The sequence below is a fragment of the Eumetopias jubatus genome, unplaced genomic scaffold, assembly GCF_037043125.1.
Source record: "Eumetopias jubatus isolate StellerSeaLion01/CBP00866 unplaced genomic scaffold, mEumJub1_p1.0 scaffold_4, whole genome shotgun sequence".
Classification (NCBI taxonomy): Eukaryota; Metazoa; Chordata; class Mammalia; order Carnivora; family Otariidae; genus Eumetopias; species Eumetopias jubatus.
Window position 1 is genome coordinate 9,718,320 of NW_028274810.1, and position 26,164 is coordinate 9,744,483.

Sequence of the window (26,164 nt, forward strand, 5' to 3'; positions counted from 1 at the left end):
GAGCGTAGGGCTCTAGACACAAGCACTTCTGGGACTCACTACCAGGCCAGCAGGTTGACTTCCCCCGCTAGTGGCCCAGTGGGAGGGAAGAACAGGATCCAGGAAAGAAAAATGTCATACTCTGCTTTGTCCACGGGGTGGAGTATTTTAGCCAAAGAAGGGACCTTTGGAGGCGGTGAAGTCCTAGTTGCTGGACTTGTCCAGAGTCACGCCCATCGAACCCTCCTCCTGCAGGTACCTCACCAAACTTCTCAAACCTGTGGGCTGTGCCAAGGCCTATCCTAGTAAAAGAAAATCTTCTACAGGCGTTAACAAATGTAAACATTTTAGAGTCAGTAAGAGGCCAAGGGAGACCAGTGAGCCTGGCCCTTGTCCCCACAAATGAGAACTGTGAGGACCAAGAGGTGAGTGAGAATTGTTGACCAAGGTCGCACAGCCCGGGCTGCGTCAGACCAGCTCAGAACCCAGGTCCCTCGACAGACTGTCACAGCCTCCGGGTCCTTCAGACAGGGTCCCGGCCCTATAGACCTTCCAAGTGCGGGTGTGAACCAATCCACACGTTTTACTAGGAGACACGGTCTGAGCGAGAAAACTGATGCAACGAGGAGGAAGGAGGAGGGGGGGTACAGCGCTCTGGTGGTGGAGTCCCCTCGGTCTCCAGCGTGGAGGCTCACACCTCTTCTCCCTGGGACTCGCTTTCCTCAGCAGCCTGCTCCCTGACTCGTGCCTCTCCTCCCTTCCGCTCCCACGTTACCTCCTGAAGAGGCTTTCCTCGACCACCCTTCCAAAGGGTCCGCCACTTACCTACGCCCACAGGCTCTCCCTTGTTCCCAGTTGTTCTTCAGAACACGTGCCTCTACTTGGCGTTGTTACGCACACGTGCATGTGGGGTGCGCATGCGCAGGCATACGCACTTGAGCGTGCGTACATACTCATGTGCGTGCGCACGTGCACAGACACCCCCCCCCCCGTTGACATTTTGCTGTTTTGATTGTTGTCAGTGTCCCCTCGAGGATGTAAACTCAAATGAGTTCGGATTAGCAACTAATCCGCAGTACCCAGAAGTGTCTGATACATAGAAGATGCCCAATAAAAATACAATTAACAAATAAAGGAAAGACCATGGCTTCAAGTCCTGATTGATCTGTAAAATGAATTGTTGTAAAGGTTAAAATTAATAAAAATTAAATAATATATGCAAAATCACTCTGCCACCTATATATATATAAAAAAAATGAAAGGAGTTAGGTTAGATTAAAGGACATATTTAGTGCCTACGCACAGAGTGGAGAACTGGAAATTGATAGCAAAAACAAGAGGCTTCGTTGTGACAATAATTAGCATCTATTTGTATTGATTTGTTTATTTTGTTTTATCCCTTCCTGTTCAAACAAAACAAAACAAAAATACCTCCTGCAGGCACATAAGGATACATATACTTCAGCAGGATCCCATACACTAAGAGTGTGTGCATGATACACTGACTGGGGCAGCAGCTAAAACCAGAATGAAACAGCTCATCTGGTAGGTACAAAGTTGACTCAGAAATGTCAGAAACATTCCCTGTTTACCAAATGAATTAATTAAAGCTGGTGAGCAAGAAAGCAAAGGAAAAACGAGAAGAGGAAAATAAACGAAGCCAGAGAAGTGGCTGTTACCTAAGAAGTAGACCATGGATGATGAGAAACCTGATTTCCACAGCATGTGTCCTCAGGGCTGGGCTGTGAGGCCCCCAGTAGAGTCCAGGATCTGGGGACGGGAACTTTCCACACTGGAGCTTTTTTCTTTTAATACACAGTTGGTCTTGAAGACTTAACTAAATTTTTAAAATTTCTTTCTCTCTCTTGATGCTTTTCATCAGTTTTAAGTCAGGAAATTCAAAGATTCTGACTTTAATATTTCCCAGTTTTTCAGTAAAATTTTTAAAAACTTACAAATTAAGAAAAGTGGGGCACATTCTAAATAAAGGTAACCCCATGAGATTGAGACAATGGGAACAGTTCTGGGAAACTGACCTCAAAAAGAAAACACATACATTGTTTCACTTAGAGATCTTGTTCCCCTTAAATTTTCTAAAGAAAGCAGAGATCTCTCATGCTTGCCAATGACCTGGAAAGTTAACCACACCTCAGAATGGCTATTTTTGGCTCCATCTTTAAAAGCATACAGAATTCACCATTAGAAAAGAACAAAAGGCTTTCACGGTTTCAGTGATGGGTTCTCCAAGGTCCTGGCTTCCTGGACATGAAAGTGTCCTGACAAACAGCTTCTTGTCACCCTGCCTCTCAGCATAAGCCCCCCTGGATGCAGTGGAGGGGCCTGGTCTCCCTTGAGTAGGACGACAAACTTCTCTTTTCCTTCAATCCTCTGTAAATGTTATGCACGAAAGAGTCCTCAGTCTTTCCAAAGCTGGTTTTCCAGCCAAAGGAAGACAAAAATTTGGTCCGAATTATAAGAGCCTTAGACCACTCTAAAGAGTAGAAAGACATGACTGGAATATTGTTTGAATGGAAGAGATGGTTGAGGAGCCACTTAAGAAAAGGGGTATTCGCAGGGAACCACCCCAAGCCGGAGTTAAAGCGGCCAGGAACACCAGACTCCTGAATCCTCACGCTGGCAGTTAGTAAGGCAATCTCAGACAAGTTGCTGATCTCTCCGAATCTCAGTTAGCTCACCTGTGAAATGAACATATCACTTCTGTCCCAGTTGCCTGCTGGAGTCAAGGAGAAAATGGACAAGAAAGGATTCACAAACCATTATTATTAGAAATTGACAAGTATTATATTTTTTTAAAGATTTATTTATTTATTTGAGAGAGAGAGAATGAGAGATAGAGAGCACGAGAGGGAAGAGGGTCAGAGGGAGAAGCAGACTCCCTGCTGAGCAGGGAGCCCGATGTGGGACTCGATCCAGGGACTCCAGGATCATGACCTGAGCCGAAGGCAGTCACTTAACCAACTGAGCCACCCAGGCGCCCAATTGACAAGTATTATAATAACCCATATTCCACCATCTCCAGCAAGAATTAAGTAAGTATGATAGCTACCACGTTTGGGCACCTGCTTCCTATAATGCTTTTCCATCTTTATGTTCCAAGCCTTACAATAGAGTCATAATTACCCCTTTTGACAAGGGAGGGGGAACTGAGAACCAGAGAGAGTGAGTGACCCCCTCCAAAGTGCATTCAGCCATTAAAACGCAGATGGGGACTGGAGCTCTCTGTCCAACTTCTAGGCTTTGTGAACCAGTCAGCCTTTAATGAAGAGGAAAGGGGCAAAAATGATACATTAGGGGTTAAGGTAAAAAAAAAATGACAGAGGTACAGAGGTGGTAGCAAAAAATCTAAGGGGGTTCCTGAGGAAGACTGTTGAACTTTTATTTAAAATATTTAAAATTTTATTTTAAGATTTTATTTATTTATTTACTTTAGAGAGAGAGAGTGTGTGAGCAGGGAGAGGGGCAGAGGGAGAGAAAAACTCAAGCAGACTCCCCGCTGAGCATGGAGCCAGATGTGGGGCTCAATCCCAGGACCCTCGGGATCACAACCTAAGCCAAAATCAAGAGGAACTGTGGCCCTGGGTAGGCTGGCAGGAAGGGTGCCCCTAAATCCCTTGCTTAGTGCCTGGCAAAGCCACATGAGCATGCATGGCACAGCGGCCAGCCAGGGCCCAGTTCCTAAGAAGAGAGGATGGGAGGCAGGGAAAGGCAGGTGCAGAATGTGAAGCTCACCTCAGGGCTGCACTTGGCTCCTGCGTGAGCAGTGCACATAGGGGACAAGCAGCCTGCCAGGAGGGGACAGGCTGAATTCTCTCCCTATGGTAATTGAACCAATCTGAGGTCTGGGTGGCCCTGTGTACATGCAGACATCTTCGTTGGCTTGTCCCACTCTCATTTTCTCTCCCTCCTTCTTGAGTTTCTTTCTCTTCCTTGACCTTGCTGGCCTCCTTATTTCTTGTGCATGCGTTCCCTCTTTCCCTCCTGCCTCCTCCCTTTCCACCACTCTGACAGACTATATCAGCGAATCCCTCAACAGAGTCATATCTAACTTTTTTATTCATTGCATGATTTATTTTTAGCCTGAAACAACTGCATCCTAAAAATGGAGTTCCTGATGAGACAGGGGCTGGGCCAAGCTATGCGAGGTATCTGGGGCTTGGCCGCTCAGCCTGGCCCTCAGTCTCCGCACGCATGTGTCCTGAGCCCACGAGTACTGCTAGTTGGAGCCCAGGCGGTGGGGAGTCAGTCCTCAGGCCCAGAAGGGACAGAGGGGAGGGACCAAATCCGCCTCTCTGCTCCCTACTTCCCTCAACCAGTCCTCTGAGAGTCTTCCGTCTGCTTTCCCGTACTCAGTCTTTCTGGGAAAGTAAAACTAAACTTTTCCCAGATGAAGAGAACGCATCTGTTCATCGTGGGGCTTTACCTGCTGTCCTCCTGCCAGGCAGAAGAGGGGCTCAACTTCCCCACGTATGATGGCAAGGACCGCGTGGTAAGTCTCACTGAGAAGAACTTCAAGCAGGTTTTGAAGAAATACAGCATGCTTTGCCTCTACTACCACGAGTCCGTGTCTTCAGACAAAGTCGCACAGAAACAGTTCCAGCTGAAAGAAATTGTGCTCGAGGTAAGCAGGGGGCCTGCTGACTACGTTGTCCCAGTGAGCACAGGCTGACCAGCGGCTGGGATGCGGGAACGCGGGTGCGGAGACTCTGTCCTGAAGTCTGGCTGCATTTTAGTCTGGTTTGAATATGAAGATATTCTTGTTGCAAAGCTGGGCTGTGGGAAGAGCAAAGGGTGGGTCCCGGCTCCGAAAATGAGGGCAATTAGACATGTTGTACAAGGCACAGTTCTGACTTAAACTCTGTCACATGATGGTCCTCTTGACTTTTCAAGGGCAATAGTCCCAAGCAACTCTTTTTCTGAGATAATGTTAAAGCTATCATGGAGAAGCCTGGCTGAAATGCAATTCAGAGATGATTTGTGGGTTTCATCCGTTGTGCTAACTCCCCACCTCTGCTCCCTGAAGTTTCCCCACAATCCTGGAGAGACAGGAGGCATTTGACCTTGCTTTCCTCCATGGGTCAGATGGGGAATATCACAAAGTGATCTTCGCCTCTTGTGATTTGGGGTCAGTCAACATTGCACAGAGTACATGTGTGAAGATCTGTAGCTGCACGTTAATTAACGGGGATTTTTTTTTTCCTCAGAAAGTTCTTGGTGTGTGTTCAGGGCAGATGCTGAAGTCAGTTCTTATTTTATCTGCATTACATGGGCTGTTTGTGAGCCTGGCACAGGGGCCCATTCTATAATCCTTGGTGAATGCCCCAAGGCTGATTCCCGCAGCACCTCCTGGACAGTGTAAGGTTGCTTACACTTCAGGAGCACCTGTGAATGCCAGGAATTCTAGTAGTCACCAAGATGCCTTCTCAGCCCCATGCTCAACCCAGGCATAAACCTGGGGACAGGGCTATTTGAAAATCACAGCAGCTTATTAACTAGCACATCAGAAAGCTCAGCTTAATCAAATACTTCGATTGACAGAGTTACCATATATCAAACACATGTAGATTTGAATCCCCCTTCCAAAATAGATTCTAATAAATTCCGTGAAAACCATCTCAAATATAGTAAAATATCTTTGGTAATTTAAAAAGTACTTCAGAATCCTAAGTGTCTTCTGATCATCATACAAACACCTATTTTCAGAGCTCTTCTGTAGGGTGGTGTGGTTGTTACAGAGAGCTTGGGTTGACAAAGAGCTAAGCATTTTAAAAATATCATCACTACCATCATATTTTTCCTCAGGCTTATCCTGGGGGCTGGAAGTGGAAATTCAGTTCCCTCTATGGGTTGCAAGCAAAGAGAAAGCAGGGACAGTTTTTAGATCTTTGTACTATATGTGGGAACATCAGAGGCTGGAAAAAACCAGGGTGTATAGCATAGCTGCTGCTTAGCCCCTGAAATCCTCGCTCACATCATCACCTCTGTTTCAAACTGCCCTACTCAGTTATCGAGAGACATTTTTCTGAAAAAGTTCATTGAAGTCATAAGGATTCTACCCTATATGCTCATCACTGTCTGGTAGCCTAGAACTCAAAAAGAATGCCAATACAATAATGACCTCCCATTTCTGATTCCCCAGCATATTAAAACACATACACACACACTCCCTCAAGAACATATCTTCCCCCAAAGACCTAGGGCCAAGTAGACCTGAGAAGGGACTTCCCCTGGGCTCACCATCCCTTCAGACACCTTTGATCCAAGAGTGCCTGGCAGACACCGATGGGACATAGGTGATATCCCACAGGCTGTAAAAGTGAAGTGGACATCATTAGGGGGAGAAAGACACAGAACTTGGAGTCAGGAGATCTAGCTTATATTCTGGCTTTGCCTTTCCTGGGCACATGATATAGGGTAGGTTACTTAATTTCTCTGAGTCTCTTATCTATAAATAGGGAAAAAATAATCATCATATACGTGTAAGAAATAATTAAATAATAATAATATTTATTGGATGTTTACTGTGTATGGAGACTGTTCTAAGCACTTTGGGTATGTTAGTGTGTTGAATCCTTACAGTATTTCTATGACATAGGCATAGTTCCTATCCCCATTTTACAGAGGGGGACATTGAGGCACAGAGAGGGTAAGTTGTCCAGGGTCACTCAACTAGTGCAGGTGAAGGCGGTCTTAGCCCCTGCATTGCAATACTGCTGTAACCAAATGAGGTGATGTTTAGTTAGCTGTTAGATACCCTGCTGTGGATCCCTTATGGAAGAAGGGCAAACAAAAAGCTACAGTGCAAGGGGGTCTTTGTAATAGTAAAGCGAGTTCTAAGGTTCTCTGAGAGCTCAAAGAGCAAAAGGCCGGCTCTCTGGCAGAGATGTGGAAGGCATGACAAGGAAGAACTGGTTTGTGACAATGAGTAGAATTTACCAGGCAATAAGCAAGGGCTGGGGAAGGAACTGCAAGAGCAAGGATTCTGAGAGCAATCAAGTATTTCCTCACCAAATTTTCCTAAAATTTGGTCATGAGGGCCTCATTCCTTTAGGGTAGGGTTTTTGTCCCTACTTGGTTAAGGCCCTATGGGCAAGTCCTTTAAAATGTTGCCAATCACTTGTACCTGCCTCTGACCAAGTTTGAGTCCTGAGTGAGAACAAGGTTTGATAAATGGAAGGGAAGTAGGGAAACAATGTAAGTTCACTAAAAGCTTGGGCAGAAAAAGGGCTAATAAAATGACACCAGAAGGCACCAAGCTCAAACTGCTGTCCAGTTTGGCTGGGTCTAGCTCTAGAAGGCACCAGGGGTGGTGTGGTCCAGCTCTGGAAGGCACCAGGGGTGGTGTGGTCCAGCTCTGGAAGGCACCAGGGGTGATGCAGGGTACATAGTTTGGTGGAGGTGTTCTGTAGAGGCTTGCTGAATGAATGACATGTCAGATGAAATGTTGCCTTGAGAACCATCTAGATTGTTCTGAACTCTTTACTTCAGAGTTGTGGCTTTGTAGTGATGGGACTCAAGCAGCTGGTAATCCTGATTCCTGGTTGGGCATTTCATCCACAAAATAGCACATACTCACTGAGAAATGTCAGAATACATGGAAAAGAAAAAGAAAGGCAATAGAAATCGATGCAGAAAGAAACACAGTTCATATTCTGAGAGATTTCTCTCCCATATTTTCTGTCTATATGTAAACATACATTTTTCAATGGGTTTGTACCATTTATACGGTTTTGTTTCCTGCTTTATCATTTTAATATATTGTGAGTATTCCTGTGTCATTACAGAGTTTTATATTCTTGACAAACATAATGTTAATGCTGGCCTAGCATTCTATTGTATGACCATGCATATTTTTAAGACAATTGGCCTATTTTGGGATGTTGACACATTTTTCAGAGTTTTAAAAATCTTTGTTTAGATTTTTGTTGTATAGTTTTAATGGAAATTCTTTGACTTTTTTTTAGCTAGGTGGAATTTTTTCCATAAAATTATCTGCCATTTACATTTTTTTCTCCCATGAATTATTTTTCTGTGCCTTTCCGCCAGTTTTCTATTGAGGTGTCAATACCATTATAAAGGGAGTTGCAATTTTATATGCTGTCAAGACAGTACATGGAGTTACACCGCAGTGGCCAAATTCTATTAGCATCACAGAACTCAGACCCAAGAGGGGGATCTGCCCAATGATTTCAATTCCTCCTTGCTCTTTTGTTTCTTGCTTCTACTTCCCCCTTGAAACTGTAATGCAATCCACTGCTGCTATCATGTGTTGCCAGAGAGAGTCCTCCAACGTCATCGATCTCTCTCAGGTTGGAACGCTTGAGAGGTGGTATGCTCCAAAACATGGGCTTCCGAATCAGATAGACTTGGGTCTAGTTCCCAAGGAAGAAGTCTGTCTGCATTCAGGCTCCTTGTTTGTAAGGTGGAGACAGTGGTGGTGTGACGATGAGTTAGCATGGCAAGAGCATGTCACGTACCTTCCAGGCACATGGAAGGTACGCGACAAATATTGGCAACTTGCAGCCCACACTCCCCTCTGCAGTGATAATTTTAGACACCACCCAGCCTAACCCCGTCTCTTTACAGACTGAGGACACCAGGCCACTTGCAGAGAGCTTAGGACTGGTAACATGGTGCCATGTTGCTTATTCACAGCCAGCTAAGCCCCAGAGAGCAGGAGGGACTTGCCTTGCTCACAGATTCTTGATGTCTGCCCCCCATGTGCAGCTCTCCTTCTGATCTCCAAGGCTTTGCTGAGTCTGTGCTTGATACACTTAGCCACTTTGCCCACGCCATTCATGAGCTAGACTCTTCCACATTCTCAGTCACAGTGCAGTCTATCTTTGAAGGGTGCTTCCAGTTTCCTTCCAGCTCCTTCTAACTTACTCTTTCTCTCCACGGAGACATATGTTAAAGTTCTCCCTCTGGATTGGAAGCTTCCCGGGGGCAACCTGAATTCAAAGAAAACTTGGTGATAGAAGAAGTGGAAAAAGCAAATGGAATCAAATTCATATGGTCAAGGACCAAAATCTGATTGTGAGTCAAAAACACAGCTGGATGAACGAGCTGGGGGTGTGACAATGTGGCAGAAATGTACTTGGATGGCAGAAGGAGTCTGAGTGGGCTGTGCATAAGCTATATGGCATCCACATTAGGAATACCTGAGCTCCCTGGAAATGGCATGCTAAACACCCAACCCGGGTATGGGAACTGTTTACTTCTTCCTGCCCTGCCTGCCTTCACACAGATATTATCCCCAAGTCCAAGGCCCACTTCCTTTCCTCTATGCCACTCCCCTTCCAGGAAAACAGCATCCAGCCTGACTAAGAAGAAAGGAAAAAGGACCAAAACTTTTTCCTAGTGAGCTTCATGCTCATATAGAAATAATGTCTTGCTACCTCAACATCTCTAGAAGGAAAGGAGAAAGGAGACATGCATGGACCTCGGTTGTAGGATCTCTGGGCGTTCTATATCACATCTCATGTTCAAAGTTGGTACTATTAACTGTGTACGTGTGTTTTGTTGGAGCGACTAAATAAGCCAGCCTGTAACCAATATGCATTTATTGGATTGGGAGAAACCATGGGGGATCTTCTCAGGCAAGTTATGGAATGTTTTAGAACATGAAAATAAGTAATGTGAATCCCTGAACAGAAATATCAATTCATCAAATATCCGTTGTTCTTATCGGACTCTGAGTCACGTTAGCATGAATACATGAATGAATGAGTCAGTGAACAGATGATGAACGAGCTGTGCTTTCCTCATTGTGAACGGTGACCACCGCTTCGGTTGTTTAGGATGAGCTAGGTCCCTTAGATGGGCAGGCAGCCTGGGGTCTTGCAGGAATAGCCACACCATCCTGGTAGTTGCATGGCAGGTTGACCCAGTGCTCCTGGTACTTTTCAACAGACCTCAGCTAGGGTGCGAGGTCAGAGGCTGCTCCTCAGCATCCACCTGTGGAGACCTTCTGTTCTTCCTGCTTAAGGAGGTCTCACTTCCGCTCACCACATAAAAGCTGCTGCCATCCACATACAACCTGCTTTCTCCTAGGCCCTCTTAGATACTGAATACAGCATCATCACATAAAATGATTGGAAATGGCCTGTTTACCAGTAGGAAGACAGCTTGTTATGACCAATTTTCCAGTGCTGGTAAACAGATTATTTTTCAATAATTGTTGATGGTGATTCTGGCACAGATTATTCATTAGGCCCTGTCGGGGGTGGGGTGGCTGGTTTCACCACCTGTAGCAGAATCAAGAATCAGAATCCTGGTCAATGTAGGGCTCTGGGTTCTGTTGCTATTTAAGGAAGTCTCTTGATACTGCTGCTCCCAGTCTACCAAGGTCCCTAACAGACTGAGCTCCCTTCTCTATTCAGAACATAGTCTCCTAATCAATTTGCATATCAGTGAAATCTCTTTGGCTGGGAGTGAGTGATTCAACCTCTTTAGACCCTGCAGTATGCCCAATGTCATTGACATGACTCTCGTGCATTTTCTGAGCATGGCCGTCCTCTTATATCCAACTTCAGATGAGGGAGCCATGCTCAGGAAAAGCAGACAACTGGAGCTCGGAGTGCCTGAAATTCTCTTACACTTGCTTCTTGATCCAGAGCAAGTCATGGCTAGGCACCTCATTTCACGCATCTATTAAACCAGTCATGTAGTTTCTATCAGTGAGTTAAAAGACTTAAATGAAAGCACGTGAATAAAAATTTCTTACAAAATTATAAGAAGCTGTACACGAATCAGATATTATTTTGTTATGCTGATTACTATTTAGGAGATTAATCTATGTAGAATGCCTAAACGGGTGCCTGAAATATACCCAGTGCTTATCAAATGCTAATTCTCTTTACCTGTTGCTTGAAATTTAGACCATGTTCTTGGCCAATTGTAATAGTTCTCAACCTTGGCTACATACTGGAATCACCAAGAGTTTTTAAAAAAATACTGGCTCCTGGGTGCGCCTGCGTGGCTCAGTTGGTTGAGCCTCCAACTCTTGGTTTTGTCTCAGGTCATGATCTCAGGGTCGTGAGATTGAGCTCTGCATCAGACTCTGCTCAGAGGGGATTCTGCTTGCGATTCTCTTTCTCCCACTTCCTCTGCCCTACCCCCCACCCCCCACTCACATGTGCACTCTTCCTCTCTCTCTCTCTCTCAAATAAAACTTAAAAAAAAAATACTGGTACCTGGGTCTCCTCCCCCCAGATACTGATTTCATTGGTGATGGGGTAAGGGATGAATCCAGGTACTACAGTTTTTAAAAGCTCCGTGGGTGATTCTCATGTGCAGTCAAGCTTGTGGACACATGAGACTTGATGCTCAGAATGCGGACCCCAGAGCACGGGCAAAGGCATCACCTGGGTGCTCGTTACATTTAAATGGGATCCTCTAAGTGATTCATAGGCATGTTAAAGTTTGCAAAGCACAGCTGTGGTCTCTTGAGAAAATTTCTCTAGAGAAATTTTCCAGATAACCAGAATCGTGTTGCAACTACTTGATCTTTGGTCCGTTGACTCTCTCAAATGGTGTTGGAGCTGTTAGCATACCCCTGGTTTGAACTGTGGGCATAAATTCGTTCTGGGGCTGTAGGGGTTCAGGTCTGCTCTAGGACCAAACAAGCCTCTTAGTATTCTCCCACTGTCCCCTCTCACAGCTAATGACTAACATCTTGGACCTCCTTAAAAAGGGATGCTTGGGCCCATGGGAAGACTTACCCTACTTCTTTTGTCAGGGTACAGGATACGCCTTCAGAAGGGAAAAAACCATCTATTTGGTTGCTGTGTCACATTGCCCTTTTCCACAAAGAAATGACAAATCTAAGACCCTGGAGAATATGGGATAATAAGGTGTTAACGTGTTTGACAGGAAACTATGGGAAAGCTGTTTAAAGCAAACTAGTAAGGGTTCTATAGCTTGAAACAACCCTATGACCACCCAAAGAGAAATATTCATTCTTTCATTTATCCATCACATATTCATACCTGCTTCCTTCAAGATGCAGATGAGGGGTGCCTAGGTGGCTCAGTCAGTTAAGCAGCTCACTCTTGGTTTCGTCTCAGGTCATGATCCCAGGTCCTGGGATCAAGCCTGGGTTGGGCTCCGAGCTCAGCGTGGAGTCTGCTTGAAGAGTCTCTCTCTCCCTCTCCTCCCTCTTCCTCTGCCCCTCCCCCTGGCTCATGTGCTCATTCTCTTTCTCTCTCAAATAGATAAATAAATCTTTTAGAAAATCTTAAAAAAAAAAAACAAAATGCAGATGACATGGCTCCCTATAGCTAAAGAGATGTTCTTTTATTAATGCTAAGAACTCACTTCCTTTAGTTCTTTGCTTAAATGACACTTTATGAAAGAAGTTATTTCCCTGATCTCCATAGCCCACTCTCCGAGCACTCCTTTTAACCTCTCTTCCTTACTCTGTTTTTCTCCTAGCGCTCAGCTGACACATTGCCCATTGTTTGACACCCTTACAGAATGTAAAATCCACAAAGGCAAAGGCAAAATGTTCTCTTCATTGCTGTATGCCAGCACCTACGTTAGTGTCTGGCTCATGGTGGGCACTCAGCAGTGTTTGTTGAGTGAATGTTAAATGAACAGAAGAGAAGAAGGAGAAGGGAGATAGCACTTATTATGAATTTACCATAAACGATACCCAATATGGGCACTTTATATATATTATTTTACTTAATTCTTACAGCATTTTTTCACAATGTATGCAAAGAAATGATCCCAAAAGTTAAGTAGAAATTGCCCGAGGTCAAAAAGCTATAAAATGGCAGAGCAGGAATCAGGATTTGAACTCATATCTATTTGGTTCCAAATGACATGTTCCTTCCATGACACCAAGGAACAGCTGAAAGGGATTGCTTTGTGTTTGTAAGCAGTGCCAACTTACAAAGGGACAAGTGTCTTTAATTTGTATTCTGGATTTTCACCCACACTTGAGCAACATTTAATTGTACAGTAGGACTATGTTGTACCGAAATGACCAGTGTGAGCAAATGGGCTAATGCTTCACACCTACTTAGGATTTAAAAGAAATCCAGCAAAACCTGGATGGATGGATGGTTGGATGGATGGATGGATGGATGGATGGATGAAAAGAGAGAGAAGGAAAGGCAAGTAATTATAAATCTATTGCCTATATCAAAAATATATTTCTCCCGGATCTCTTTTTAAAGTTAAATTAATTTTAAAAAAGCATTGAGTGGAAAGGCATAAAATTAGGTTGACTCTGTCAGATTCAGGGATGTTTTGTCATCCTTGATTCATCCCACTGAAAAATGGGTAAAACTGATTTTTTTTAAACCACAGGACACTCAGTCTCAAGGATATATCCAGCACAAGCAGAAACCTCTGGGCTCTGTAAGGCTGACCCTGCCTTCAGACCTATTAGCACTGGCAAATGTCCCTACGATTGCATTTCTAAGCCCCAAGAGAGGAAGGTAAAATGAACTTGCTGGAGTCAAGTAAATCTACAGATGGAATGATGTGGGAGCTGTGGGCAGAGAATAGCAACACACACAGGATTCAGGTATTTCTTCCAACTGTTCACTGCCCAAAAATGGCATCCTCCAAACTTGCACCTGCTGCCCTCTGTAAAATCAGATGAGGTCAGGCTTATTTTGGTTTGGCTTTGAGAAAGAGTCCTCCCCTAGAGCCAATGCCCTCTCAGACAATGTGTACCCATGCCCACTCTGAAATTGCAGATCTCCTTAGAGCCCAAGTGCCGCCCAAATATCTGATGAGAGTTTACTGTGCACTTCCCAGGGGCAGATGGTGGAAAGACAGAAGTGCTATTAGAAGATCATGGCTTGAATTGATGGAAGGAGATTAATTCTCCTTCCACCTAGAGAATTAATAGAGATTTTACAAGATGGAAAACACACTGTTGATCCAGAAGTTTTTAGACCATTGGAACTTTCTTCTCTCACTCTAATACTGGATTCCGAACAGGGTGTCTGGCCATGATATCCATTAGGTAGACTTCCTACCAATGTTATACATTTTTTTAAGTGGAGACCTGAGATACCATGAAAGTCACCACTATAAGGCTATTATAAGGTAAAGCAGTAAGATAAAAAGTCAGAAATAAAATGTTTCAGAATCACACAGTTTTTCTTTAAAAACAGCAGCCCCCTCTCTTGTAGTTTGAGCTTCACTGGTTGGTCTAAAGGATTTTCGTATCAACAGCTCAGCCTTAGCATCTAAAGTGACTTCTTCCACCAAGAAAGCCAGCCCTCCAAAGTACCGAGTCTGTACCACAGAGCCTGGGAGGCTCCCTCTTCTATCAGCTGAATGTGATTTTATCCAGATAAGCTGTTTCTGTTTGGCCGGCCATGCAGGAAGATGGCCAGTGCGCCATCTTGCAGTGTGCTGGGCCGGGCAGGCCAAAGCCGCTTCTGAGTGCCCACAGAGCCTGTTCCAGGAGTGCCTGCCGCCCCACGCCAGGCAGGCCTCTCCTCACCATCTGCTGTGTGCTGGGCAGGGAGGCAGACCAGGCGAGCCAACAGGTACTCCCTCACACACTCACCTGCCTCTACTTCACACCGACACGCACAGCCAATTTGGCTCAGGACACCAAATGGATCTGACATTTATTTATGAAGGAAACAAAGCATCCCCCAGATTTACAGGAAAAAGTGAATGCGACGCTCAATATTGCCTGACAAAGAAGCACACGCTCTGGAGTGAGACCCACCTGGTTGCAGTCCTTGTGGTTGCGTATGGTCACAAGCAGGTCACTTGGCTCCTCCAGGCTTCCTTGTAACAATACCTTCAGGATAGAGTCTTACAGAGAGAAAAGAGGTGATGTGTAAAGTGAGTGGCACATGTGTCGTGCCCAATAAAGGGCTGTTACTGAGATTTCTGTGTACGCGAAAGCATGTCACAAGCTCCAGCTCGCCCCACCCGCTGGATATCCGTGGTTTGTTGTCATTAGCGGATGCCATCAAAATAAATACTGGTCACACATTTCATAAAGTTCAGTCAAGCAGGGACAGGTGTCCCTTCTACTTTTCATGGCACTCTGCGGGAGCAGCAAGTCAAGAGCTCCTGGTCTTGTCATTGTTTTACATTTAAGAGGCCTCTCTATCAGCTGAAGCACCCTCTGCCTTTTTCTTTTCTTTTCCTTTTATTTTTTTTTAAAGATTTTATTTATTTATTTGAGAGAGAGGGAGAGCACGAGTTGGGGAGGGGGGCAGAGGGAGAAGAAGAAGCAGATTTCCCCCAAGCAGGGAGCCAAACGCAGGGCCCAATCCCAGGACCCTGAGATCATGACCTGAGCCAAAGGCAGACACTTAACCAGTTGAGCCACCCAGGCGCCCCCTTTTTTTCCTTTTTTCTTTCTTTCTTTTTTTCTTTCTTTCTTTCTTTCTTTCTTTCCTTCTTTCTTTCTTTCTTTCTTTCTTTCTTTCTTTCTTTCTTTCTTTCTTTCTTTCTTTCTTTCCTTTTTTCTTTCTTTCTTTCTTTCTTTCTTTCCTTTTTTCTTTCTTTTTCTTTCTTTCTTTCTTTCTTTCTTTCTTTCTTTCTTTCTTTCTTTCTTTCTCTTTCTTTCTTTCTTTCTTTCTTTCTTTCTTTTTCTTTTTCTTTCTTTTTTTTTTCTTTATAAGGTGCACCAACCTATGGCAGGTTTAGTTAAAAAGGGGCCGATCTCTCCCTTGCTCCAGGAACGTAGTGACTACTTTGTGGGACTCTTGAGACAGGCTGAGGAGGCGGCTACCAGGAGAAGTCAGGTTTGGGGCTGCCAGATGACATTTTCACCACCTCTTGGGCACAGAACTCTGCTGAGAAAAATGGTAAGGGGCATGGCCTGGTCCCATGTTAGCCAAAGCCATTAAAAAAAAATGCCATTGCAATAATGCTTTCAGTATGAAAAGGAAAAAAACCTGGCCTTTCTCATTCAGCCAGTTTGGACATCACAAGATGCTACATGATAAAAGATTGGGATTGTGTGTTAAAGACAGTTGTCAAGCAGTGGGTCTCAGTGTGTGGGCCTGGGACCAGCATCACCAAGGATGTATTTCTTGTCATAAATGCAAATGCTTGGGTCCCACTGCAGACCTGCTGAATCAAAAACTGAGGTGGGCCCAGGAATCTGTGTTTTTACAAGGCTTCCCTCCAGGTAATGCTGAAACCACCAGGTTAGTGTCACGGGGTTGCCCCAAGTGAATTTAGAAGGAACAAACATTCCCTAAGCACTTGCTTCCATGCTACTTCTGCAAGAATTAGATCTCATTTTTAAAGGTTATTTATATATGTATGTATGTATGTATTTATTTTATTTTTTTTAAAGATTTTATTTATTTATTTGAGAGAAAGAGAATGAGAGATAGAGAGCACGAGAGGGAAGAGGGTCAGAGGGAGAAGCAGACTCCCCGCCGAGCAGGGAGCCCGATGAGGGGCTCGATCCCAGGACTCCAGGATCACGACCTGGGCCAAAAGCAGTCGCTTAACCAACTGAGCCACCCAGGCTCCCTGTATGTATGTATTTATTATTTGACAGAGTGCACGTGCGAGAGCGCACAAGTAGGGGGTGTGGCAGGCAGAGGGAGAGGGAGAAGCAGACTCCGCGCTGAGCGGGGAGCCTGATGTGGGGCTCGATCCCAGGACCCTGGGATCATGACCCGAGCTGGAGGCAGATGCTTAACGACTGAGCCACCCAAGCACCCTAGATCTCATTTTTAGATTAGAAAATTGAGATCAGAGAAGTTGGGACCTGCTCAGAGTCTCAGTAGTGGAGCCAGGATTTGGCCCGGGGCTTCTCTGAGCCCAGGTGCAGAGAGTGGAATGTAATGGACGAGAGCCTGGACTCTGGAGCCACAGTGTCAGGCTGGAACCCAGCTATGTTACTGAAGTGCTGTGTGGCCTTAGGCAAGTTGGTTGACCTCTCTATGCCTCCAATTCCTCATCTACAAACTTCTGTTTTTGTGGGTTTTGAGAAGATCCAGTAAGATAATCCATGTAAGGGACTGGAGCAGTATCTGGCGTATAGTAAACACCCAATGGGTGCTATTTTTATTATTGTTATGCTGCTTCTCAACGTGGTGGAAAGAACACACAGCTTTGGTCCTTGGGTCTCTTCCCTGGCATTGACCAAAGACAGAGCCTAAGAGCGCCAGCAGAAACAATCAACAATCTCCCTCTTCCCCAAAGCTCTGTCGGAGGCCACCCATTCCAGCCTCCAGAGGCCGCAGTATTTACTCCCATCTCATAAAATAGGTATTCCACTCCCTCGCCTGCCTCTTGCATGGGGCCATCACGTGCCAATGCCCAGCTATACATAGCCTGGGCCTCATCTGAGGGTGGCAGAAAGTGACAGATTACCAGGGATAAACGTCAGCTCTCCAGTTCCAAGGGAGGACACGCAGTTGTTGAATTACTTGACATGTCGCCAGATGGTATCAGGGACAGTGGGTGAAAACAGTGTGCTTCTTGGCTTACATGGAAAAAGCAGGATTGTAGCCAGGGTATTTTTAATGACCGGCCTGAGGGACATTTACTTTGAGCAAAGATCTGTGACATTTATCCCCAGGCTCCCCAGTCCTCGATTTTGTGCAGATTCTTGACCCTGCAGAAGGTACCCCTCCCGCAACACTCAGTTCCCTTTAACGGAACCGCCCCTGCCTTCCCCACCTTCCCTCTGACCATGAGATGTGGTACCAATGTAGCTTTCTTCAGTCCATTCCGGGAGTTGAGGAGTGCCATGAAGGGACTGCACTTGAAGGGACAAACACGGGGCCCCTGATGGTCTGCATCTGATGTCCCAAGGCCCAGGGAGTGGTCACGTGGCTCTTGGAACATGCCCCCTAGTGCTGCTGGATGACTCTCTCCTGCCTTTCATGGGCAGACTTCTTGAACCAGTGATCCACACCTGCTCTAACATGTCCTTGCCACCCACTCAACTGCTTAACTCCCAGTGGTTTGGCTTTTGGCCCAGCTCTTCTCTAAAAGGTCACCAGTGACTTACCAGTCCTGAGAGGAGAGACCTCGTGGTGGTCCCACTGTCCGTGACTCCCGTCAATACTTGATCCAACCACCTGCTCCTTCTCGAGCTTCTCTCCTGCCATGCCTTTGGAGTCACCACACTATGTTCCCAGTCCTCCTCTGATTTCTGCCCCCCCCACTCCTCCCTGCCTCCAGGGCACACTCCTCTTTCTGCTCTTGTTTCTTCTGAGATGGCCAGTCTTCCACCCTGTGGTTTTCTCACACACTGGCCTCCCTGAAGATGCCACCTGCCCTTATGCCCCTACCTTTCACCTCCACTGCTCCATATGGGACCTCTCCCCCTGAGCGCCAGGTTGGCACCTCCAGCACTTGACTGGACTTTGATTGCCATGAACACATTGCATTTAAATCCAAGCTGAGAACTTCGCCTCCGGTTCTGGCATGCCCCCCTGATGTCACTGTTTTGTCCTTCAGTCTGTTCTCTGGCCTCCTCTTTTTGTGAGGTCTCCCTCCCTTCTCTCTCCAAAGCCACGGAAGAGCCGTCAGTCTGACCGACTCTCCATTTGTAACGTCACCTCCCATGTTACATCTGTCCCCTTGCCGCCACCTCAGTCTGAGACCAGTCGTCTTCCATTCAGACAATGGCATCAGCTTCAACTGGTCACCTTTCCTTTCCAGTCTCCTTCCTGTCTGTCTGGTCTATGCCCTCAGATGGACCCTCCTCAAACTCCAATTCGCCATATTGTTCTCCTACCCAGATACTCCCAGCTCAGAACCGCTTGTCCTCATATTCAAATCCTTTACCTTCTTTTTCTTGTGTGCCTTAAATACACCACTCCATTCAGCACCCTCAAATAAGCTCTCTGCTCAAGTAAGCCAGCCTGTTCTATACCCATCCTGCATATCTGCATCTCCAAACCTCCACTTCTGCCATTTTGTCTTCCCGAGACGCCCTCACTGCTAGCCTCTGCCCATCCATGTGCTGCTCCTCGGTCAAGGTCTAAGGGGCCTCTCCTCTCCCAAGCAGTCTCTTCTGGCATTCATTCATTTCCTTGAGAAACTAATTGTGTGTTTAGTTACTGCAAGGTAGTGATGTGGTTCCAGCTCTTCTAATTTTTCAAGGAAAGCCAGAAATCTCAATTTCCATTGAAATTGCTTAATTTAAAAATTTTTACACCATGCTGTAAAGATGGTACCTACCAGAGGCACATAGTACCTTAAAATTACAATTTACAGACTACTTCATGTGCAACATAAATATGAAATAGTAATACATTCAAGTGTACAGAGACAAAAGAGAGTAACAATTCTACTTTTCAGGATAGGTTCGGGGTCTATAAAAGTAGATTTTCTTGCAAGTCAGGTGTTGGATGTTCATCCTATGAATTTGGGATTTAAATGACAGGACAAAAATATGGCAGTGTTCATCACTTTTTCATTTTACAGGTGAATTTAGTAATATACCATTTCCATCAGTTAGTGTAACCAGATGACTTTAAAATCTTCTTTTTTAAAAAAAATATTTTATTTATTTATTTGAGAGAGAATGAGAGAGAGAGCATGAGACGGGGGGAAGGTCAGAGGGAGAAGCAGACTCCCTACTGAGCAGGGAGCCCGATGCAGGACTCGATCCTGGGACTCCAGGATCATGACCTGAGCCGAAGGCAGTTGCTTAACCAACTGAGCCAGCCAGGCACCCAAAATCTTCTTTTTTTTATTTTATGAAAATATTCAATGAAACAAATTTATTTATTTATTTATTTTAGAGAGTGAGGGAGAAAGGCGGTGGGAGGGGCAGAGGGAGAGAGAGAGAATCTTAAGGAGGCTCTGCACCCAGTATAGAGCCCAACTCGGGGCTCCATCTCACAGCCCTGAGATCATGACTTGAGCTGAAATCAACAGTCAGAGGCATGGGGTGCCTGGGTGGCTCAGTTGGTTAAGCGACTGGCTTCAGTTCAGGTCATGATCCCACGGTCCTGGGATCGAGCTCCACATCAGGCTCCCTGCTCAGTGGGAAGCCTGCTTCTCCCTCTCCCACTCCCCCTGCTTGTGTTCCCTCTCTCACTGTCTCTCTCTCTGTCAATTAAATAAATAAATAAAATCTTCAAAAAAAAAAAAAAACAGTCAGAGGCTTAACTGACTGAGCTACCCAGGAGCCCCTCAGTGAAACAACTTTTATTGAGATATTACTGACATACAACATTGTATTAATTTTAGGTGTACAACATAATGATTTGATACATATGTATATTGTGAAATGATCTATCACAGTAAGTTTAGCTAACACATCCATCACTGTACATAGTTACTAATTTTTTTGTGTGTGATGAGAACATTTAAGATCTATTCTCTTAGCAACTGTGAGACATACAATACAGTATTATTAACTACACCCATTATACTGTATATTACATCCCCAGGACTTACTTTTCTTAGAGCTGGAAGTTTGTACCTTTTGACTCCCTTCATTCGTTTCACCCACCCCCCACCACTTCTGGCAACCACTCATCTGTTCTCTGTATCTATGAGTTCAGTTTTGTTTTTTGTTTTGTTTTGTTTTGTTTATAGGTTCCACAATTCAAATCAGATCATACTAAGGGCAAGGAACTAATATTTTTTGAGATCCATTCTGGTCAGGTACTCTAAAGGGAGAGCATGGGGAGAAAAACAGACATGGACAGAGAGCTTACAGCTATCAAATGTGTAAGTATAGCTAAACGATTGTGTAAGTCAAGGTGTGCTTACGAACTGGGAAAGAAGTGTAAAGGAAGAGCACAGCGTGTCTTGGACAAGAGTACAAAAGGCACCTGATTCAGACTGGGGGTTAGGGAGTGCCTTTTAAGGAACTGACATTTACGTGTAGCCTTCAAGGATAGTCAGAGTTGGTGACATATGGAGAAAAGGGTCTCCTGAAAGAAGGAAGGGTGTATGTGGAAGCAGAGTGCATTCAGTGCCTTTCTGTGGGTAGAACCAGGCATTCCCTGCAGGCACCTGCAGCCGGTGCCTAGCCTAGGGCTTGGGGACACGGCCGAACAGGGACATCCCATGCAAAGACCTCCTGGGGCAGGAAAGAGCTTGATGGTTTGAGGAACTGAAGAAGAGTGTATTAAGGAAGAGGCAGAGTGGCCCCAAATGAGGTTAGAGAGGCAGGCAGGCCAAACGGTACAGGGCCCTGTTGGTCGTGTTGGGGATTTTAAATTTCATTCTGAGTGCATGAAAGTTAAATCCATGCTAATCACAGCCCACTAGGCTCTGCATGATTTGACCTCCCCACCCATGAGCTCGCTCTCTCTTTCTCTAATTCTCCATAACCCTTGTTTTCTACCTTTATTCCCTTCGTACCTACCAGCTAATTTTTCATTAGCTTCCTCCTTAATGAAATCACAGGGTCCTTGACACTGTCTTATACACTTCTATTGGGCATATACCTCGATCATAGCAGGTCCTCGATGAATAGTTTTTGTTTTCTTTCCATTCCAATACATTAGGCTTTGGTCCTTTCGAATTGGCACAAAGTCTGGAAACTTACCCAGCTGTCATAATCTTAAGAAAAAAATATATAACATTTATTAAGCACTTACTGTATGCCAACACTGTATCAACAACTTTATGTGCATTATCTCATTTAATCTTCAAAACAGCTTCATGAAATAGATATTGCTATTGTCCATATTTTATAGCAGAGTCCCAGCACTTGTGATCCAGTCAGGAATCCAGGTCTCTGATGCCAAGCATTGTATTATTAACCACTGGGCCAAACTATTTAAAGGTGGGAGTCAGTTATTCATTTAAAGATGAGATCTACTTTGATTATGTCATTGCAGAGATAACAATGTTGCAATAAATACCTATATAATGCAATAAAAAGAGAGAGAGAAAGGGTATACTATGAATATCTACTTATTTACACTGACTTTTGCATATTACTTAGCATAACCTTTTTCTTTTTTGTAAAGTTAGTTTATACTCAAAAGAATCATCTAGAATCCTAAAGCAGATCCTAATGTTTCTGGAAAGAATGAGCACTGCACCAGCGCCCAGGGTTGTATGTACCAACCAATAAGTGACAACCTCATTCTCTAGGATGGACGATAAACAAGACCATCTGAGAAGTAACCAACCAACCAAACAAACAAAACCAATGGGGGAAAGATTGTAAGTCAACAGGAGAAAATTGCAGTCAGATCAGAAAAGAGTATTCCAGTTTTCTGAGAATTCAGGAGACATATTGACTCTCTTTGTTTTTCTCTTCCTCATATTTGTAACTCTTAATCACTGTAGTTAGTGACAATTGCCTCTTCCCACTTTGGCTCATAAGTCCCTTGAACTTATGAAGTGCTTGGGCCAGTCCACCCATTCATCCAAAGTATGCTGAATGTCTCTAAGGAGCTATATGAGAGACCAGAGGCACAAAATGGGGTCCTTCTCCTTAGGGAAGAAAGATGGACAGTACAGAAGAGGTTTATACATGACTTTAATGACTGCAAAATCAGTGTCAGAGTGCCATGTCCCTGTCATGGGCTATTGGAATTCACAGAAAGGAGGCTGGAGTGAAAGATGAGCCTGGAGCTGGCTTTGCAGCCAGGAGTGCCAAGGCTAGCAGCAACTGAGAGCATGCAGTGAGACTGGGCTGCAGGAGGGTGGAGAAAGCAACATATGAACTGGAGATTTAGGACCAAAGCAAAGGTGGAGACAAGATGGAGCCAAGTGTGAGAGGCAGAAAATGTCCAGCTGGCCCCATCAGCTCAGCGGGGATTCTTGGTCCTGGGGGGGGCCTGGGTCATGTCAGGACTCAGCCCAGGAGGGCCCAGGCTTTCACCCCAGACATTCTCCCCCAACCCAGTCTCACTGCTCTCTCTTGGGTTGCTGCCAGCACTGGCCACCCTTGGCGCAGCCCATGAAGGGTGCTTGCTAGGGCAGACAAGAGTGATGACAGAGCTCAAGTGGGCAGGCTTTGGCCTAATCAGGGTGGAAGGCGAGCGTGACGGGACACTGCAGGGACTGTGCCTATGGGTGCCAAGGAGGAGGTGAGCAGGTCTCAGCTAGCATGGGTTTCTGGCCCATTTGTGACTGCGAGCTCTGTCCATCCGTCTGTTTTGAGGACAGTGACTGGCTATGCTTAGTTAAACAGGAAACCCAAGAAACAGGACTGAGCTTGTCTGAGATAGCACCTCTCACTCATATGGGTTCAAAAGTCACATATAAATATGGATAAGGTAACTAGAGGCTATGCTTTCCATGCCTAGAGGAGGCACGCCTTTGCATCTACCTAAAGGCCAACAAAATATGGTGGTATAGGCCTAGGAGAGGTCAGGGGTAAAATTCTGTTTAATTCTCAGAGTTCATTGCTTATATTCTTACTCTTATTAGTATTTCTCTCCTGTGCCTAAAGTAGAGGGGTCAACAGAGCCAAGCATGGGCCTGAGGGTCACAGTTGAAAAACATGATACCATATCACTTTTGGATGAACTGACCATCATTTATAGCAGTGCTTTCCAAAGTGTGGTATGTGGCCTGAGATCTGCTGTGTCAGAATCATGGGGTGTGATAGTGCAGCTTTTAAAAACTTACATCTCTGAACCCTACCCCAGCTCTGTTCTCTACTTTCTGCTGCTGAGGCCCAGGAAGCCCCATTTTAGCCTGTGATTTAAATGCATGTTGAAGTTTAGGAATCACTGCTAGAGGCTCATGCTCCAGGAGTAGGGAAACTTACTAATATCACAAAGCCATTAGGTCTCACCATCATTAATTTTGAATGATAGACAAGGGAACATTTAAATCAACATTTTGATAGCACTAAGTAGGGCAGAGTGGCTTATATGTCTACATTTCAAAAATGACCTTGTCTAATGAATTGAAGGCAATAGACAAAAGCCAAGTGACTTTGCAGAAAGATTGGCCTGTTTAAGCGTTGCCGGAAAGCTCAGATGAGTCATTGCATAAACACTGATGATGATGTTTTTCATCTTAAGCCTTCCCTAGTCTCGGCCAAAATCCAAGGAAAGGAGAGAAAACTGCCCTAAGGGCAGGTGGTGCCATTTGTTGCCTTCCCCGCCACCCCCAGTCACCAGGGGCACTCCACAGAGCAGCTTCTGTGCTGTGACCAATATGCTTAGCCTTAAAGGAACAGAAGTGGGTAGGAGCAGAGAGCAAGAAAGGGAATGGGGAGCATGTGAGAAGGTTAAGGAGGGAAGAACGAATCGGCAAATAAAGTCCTCAAAGAAGTTATAACAAGAAAGGAAATCCAAGGCAGAAGCCAGAGATGCTGGGAACAATGGAGGGGAACATAGGAATGAAGAGAAAACGAGAGAAGCAACCACAGAAGAGGAAGCAGAGGGATGTATAGCACAGACTGTAGAGCCAAATAGATCCAGGCTCAATCCAGGCTCACTCCACCAAGAAAACAAGAAATCTTAAAGGTATATGCACCAAAGAACAGAACGGCAAAATATGTGCAACAAAAACTGATAGAACTGAAAGGAAAGGTAGACAAATTCCTGATTGAGAACAAGGCATAGAGGTCCACTTTTACTACCTTTATTCAATATAATGCTGGAAGTTCTTGTCAGTGCAATAAGGAAACACAAAAAAATAAAAGGCGTACAGATTGTTCATATTTGTAAATGACAGAATTGTCTACATAGAAAATCCAAAGGAATCCACAAAAACAAAACAGAAACCTCTTAGAATTAATAATAGTTGAGCAGGGTTGCAAGATACAAAATAAACACGCACAAACCAATTATATATCTATTTACTGGCAATAAACACACGGACACCAAAATTTAAAATACAATACTATTAAAATCACTCAAAACATTTAAATACTTAAGTAGAAACCCAACAAAACATGCACAAGACTTGTATGCTAACAACTACATAATGCTGTTGAGAGAAGTCAAAGAAGATCTAACTAAATGTTCATGAGTTGGAAGACACCAAATTAAATATGTGAATTCTCCCTAAGTTAACATACAGATTTAAAGATTCAATGCAATTCCTGTGAAAATCCTAGAAATATTTTTTGTAATTATATGCAAGATTATTCTGAAGTTTATATGGAAATGCAAAGGAACTAAACTTGCTAAAGCTATTTTGAAAAAGAAGATCATGTGGGAGGTGCCTGGCTGGCTCAGTCAGGGAAACATGCAACTCTTGATCCCAGGATTGTGAGTTCAAGACCCACGTTGGGTGTAGAGATTACATAAAAATAAAATCTTAAAAAAAAAAAAAGAATTGTGTGGGAAAAGGCAGTCTACTCACCTTCAAGGTCTATTATATAGTGACTGTAATCAAGACCATGTGATATTGGCAGACAGAAGAGAGAAAGCAGCAATAGATCCACATAATTATGTCAACTGATCTTTGACAAAGGTGCAAAAGCAATTCAATGGAGGAGAGATAGACTTTTTAACAATGGTGCTGGACAAAAAAAAAAAAAAAGAACAACATAAATCTCACACCTTACCAAAATATAGCTCAAAATGAATCATAAACTTAAAAGGAAAATTAAAATTAAAACTATACAAATTTTAGAAAAAGAGGGCATCTGGGTGGCTCAGTTGGTTAAGCATCTGATTCTTGATTTCAGCTCAGGTCATGATCTCAGGGTCCTGGGACTGAGCCCTGCATCGGGCTCCCGGCTTAGTGGAGAGTCTGCTTCAGGATTCTCTCTCTCCCTCTGCCCCTCCCCCTGCTTGCTCGTGCACGCCTGCGTGCACTTTCTCTCTAAAATAAATAAATAAATCTTTCACAAAAAATTTTTAGAAAATGAATTAGGAGAAAATTTCAAGATACAGGGCTAAACAAAGAGTTCTTAGACTTAACACCAAAGGCACAATCCATAAATGGAGAAGCTGATAAATTGGACTTGATCAAAATTAAAAACTTTTCTTCTGTGAAAGGCCCTATTAAGAAAATAAAAAGATAAGCTACAGAGTGAGAGAAATATTCATGAACCACATCTCTGACAAAGGACTAATGTTAAAAAGCTCTCAAAACTCAACAACCAAAAAGCAACCCATTTACACATGAAAAAGTGCTCAACATCACTCGGCATCAGGGAAATACAAATCAAAACCTCAATGAGATACCACCTCACACCAGTCAGATCGGCTAAAATTAACGTCAGGAAACGACAAATGTTGGAGAGGATGTGGAGAAAGGGGAACCCTCCTACATTGTTGGTGGGAATCCAAGCTGGTGCAGCCACTCTGGG

At 44.5% G+C, this 26,164-nt stretch overlaps 1 protein-coding gene across 1 annotated transcript in view; it reads left to right on the forward strand.

The window, feature by feature from the left end:
• The first annotated feature begins 4,378 nt into the window (after positions 1-4,378).
• Positions 4,379-26,164, forward strand: part of CASQ2 (calsequestrin 2) — a 67,195-nt gene continuing 45,409 nt past the window's right edge. Inside the window, exon 1 of the mRNA XM_028102117.2 lies at positions 4,379-4,618. Within this exon, the coding sequence (XP_027957918.1) occupies positions 4,385-4,618 (234 nt within the window). The 5' untranslated portion in view covers positions 4,379-4,384. The remainder of the gene's footprint in view (positions 4,619-26,164) is intronic.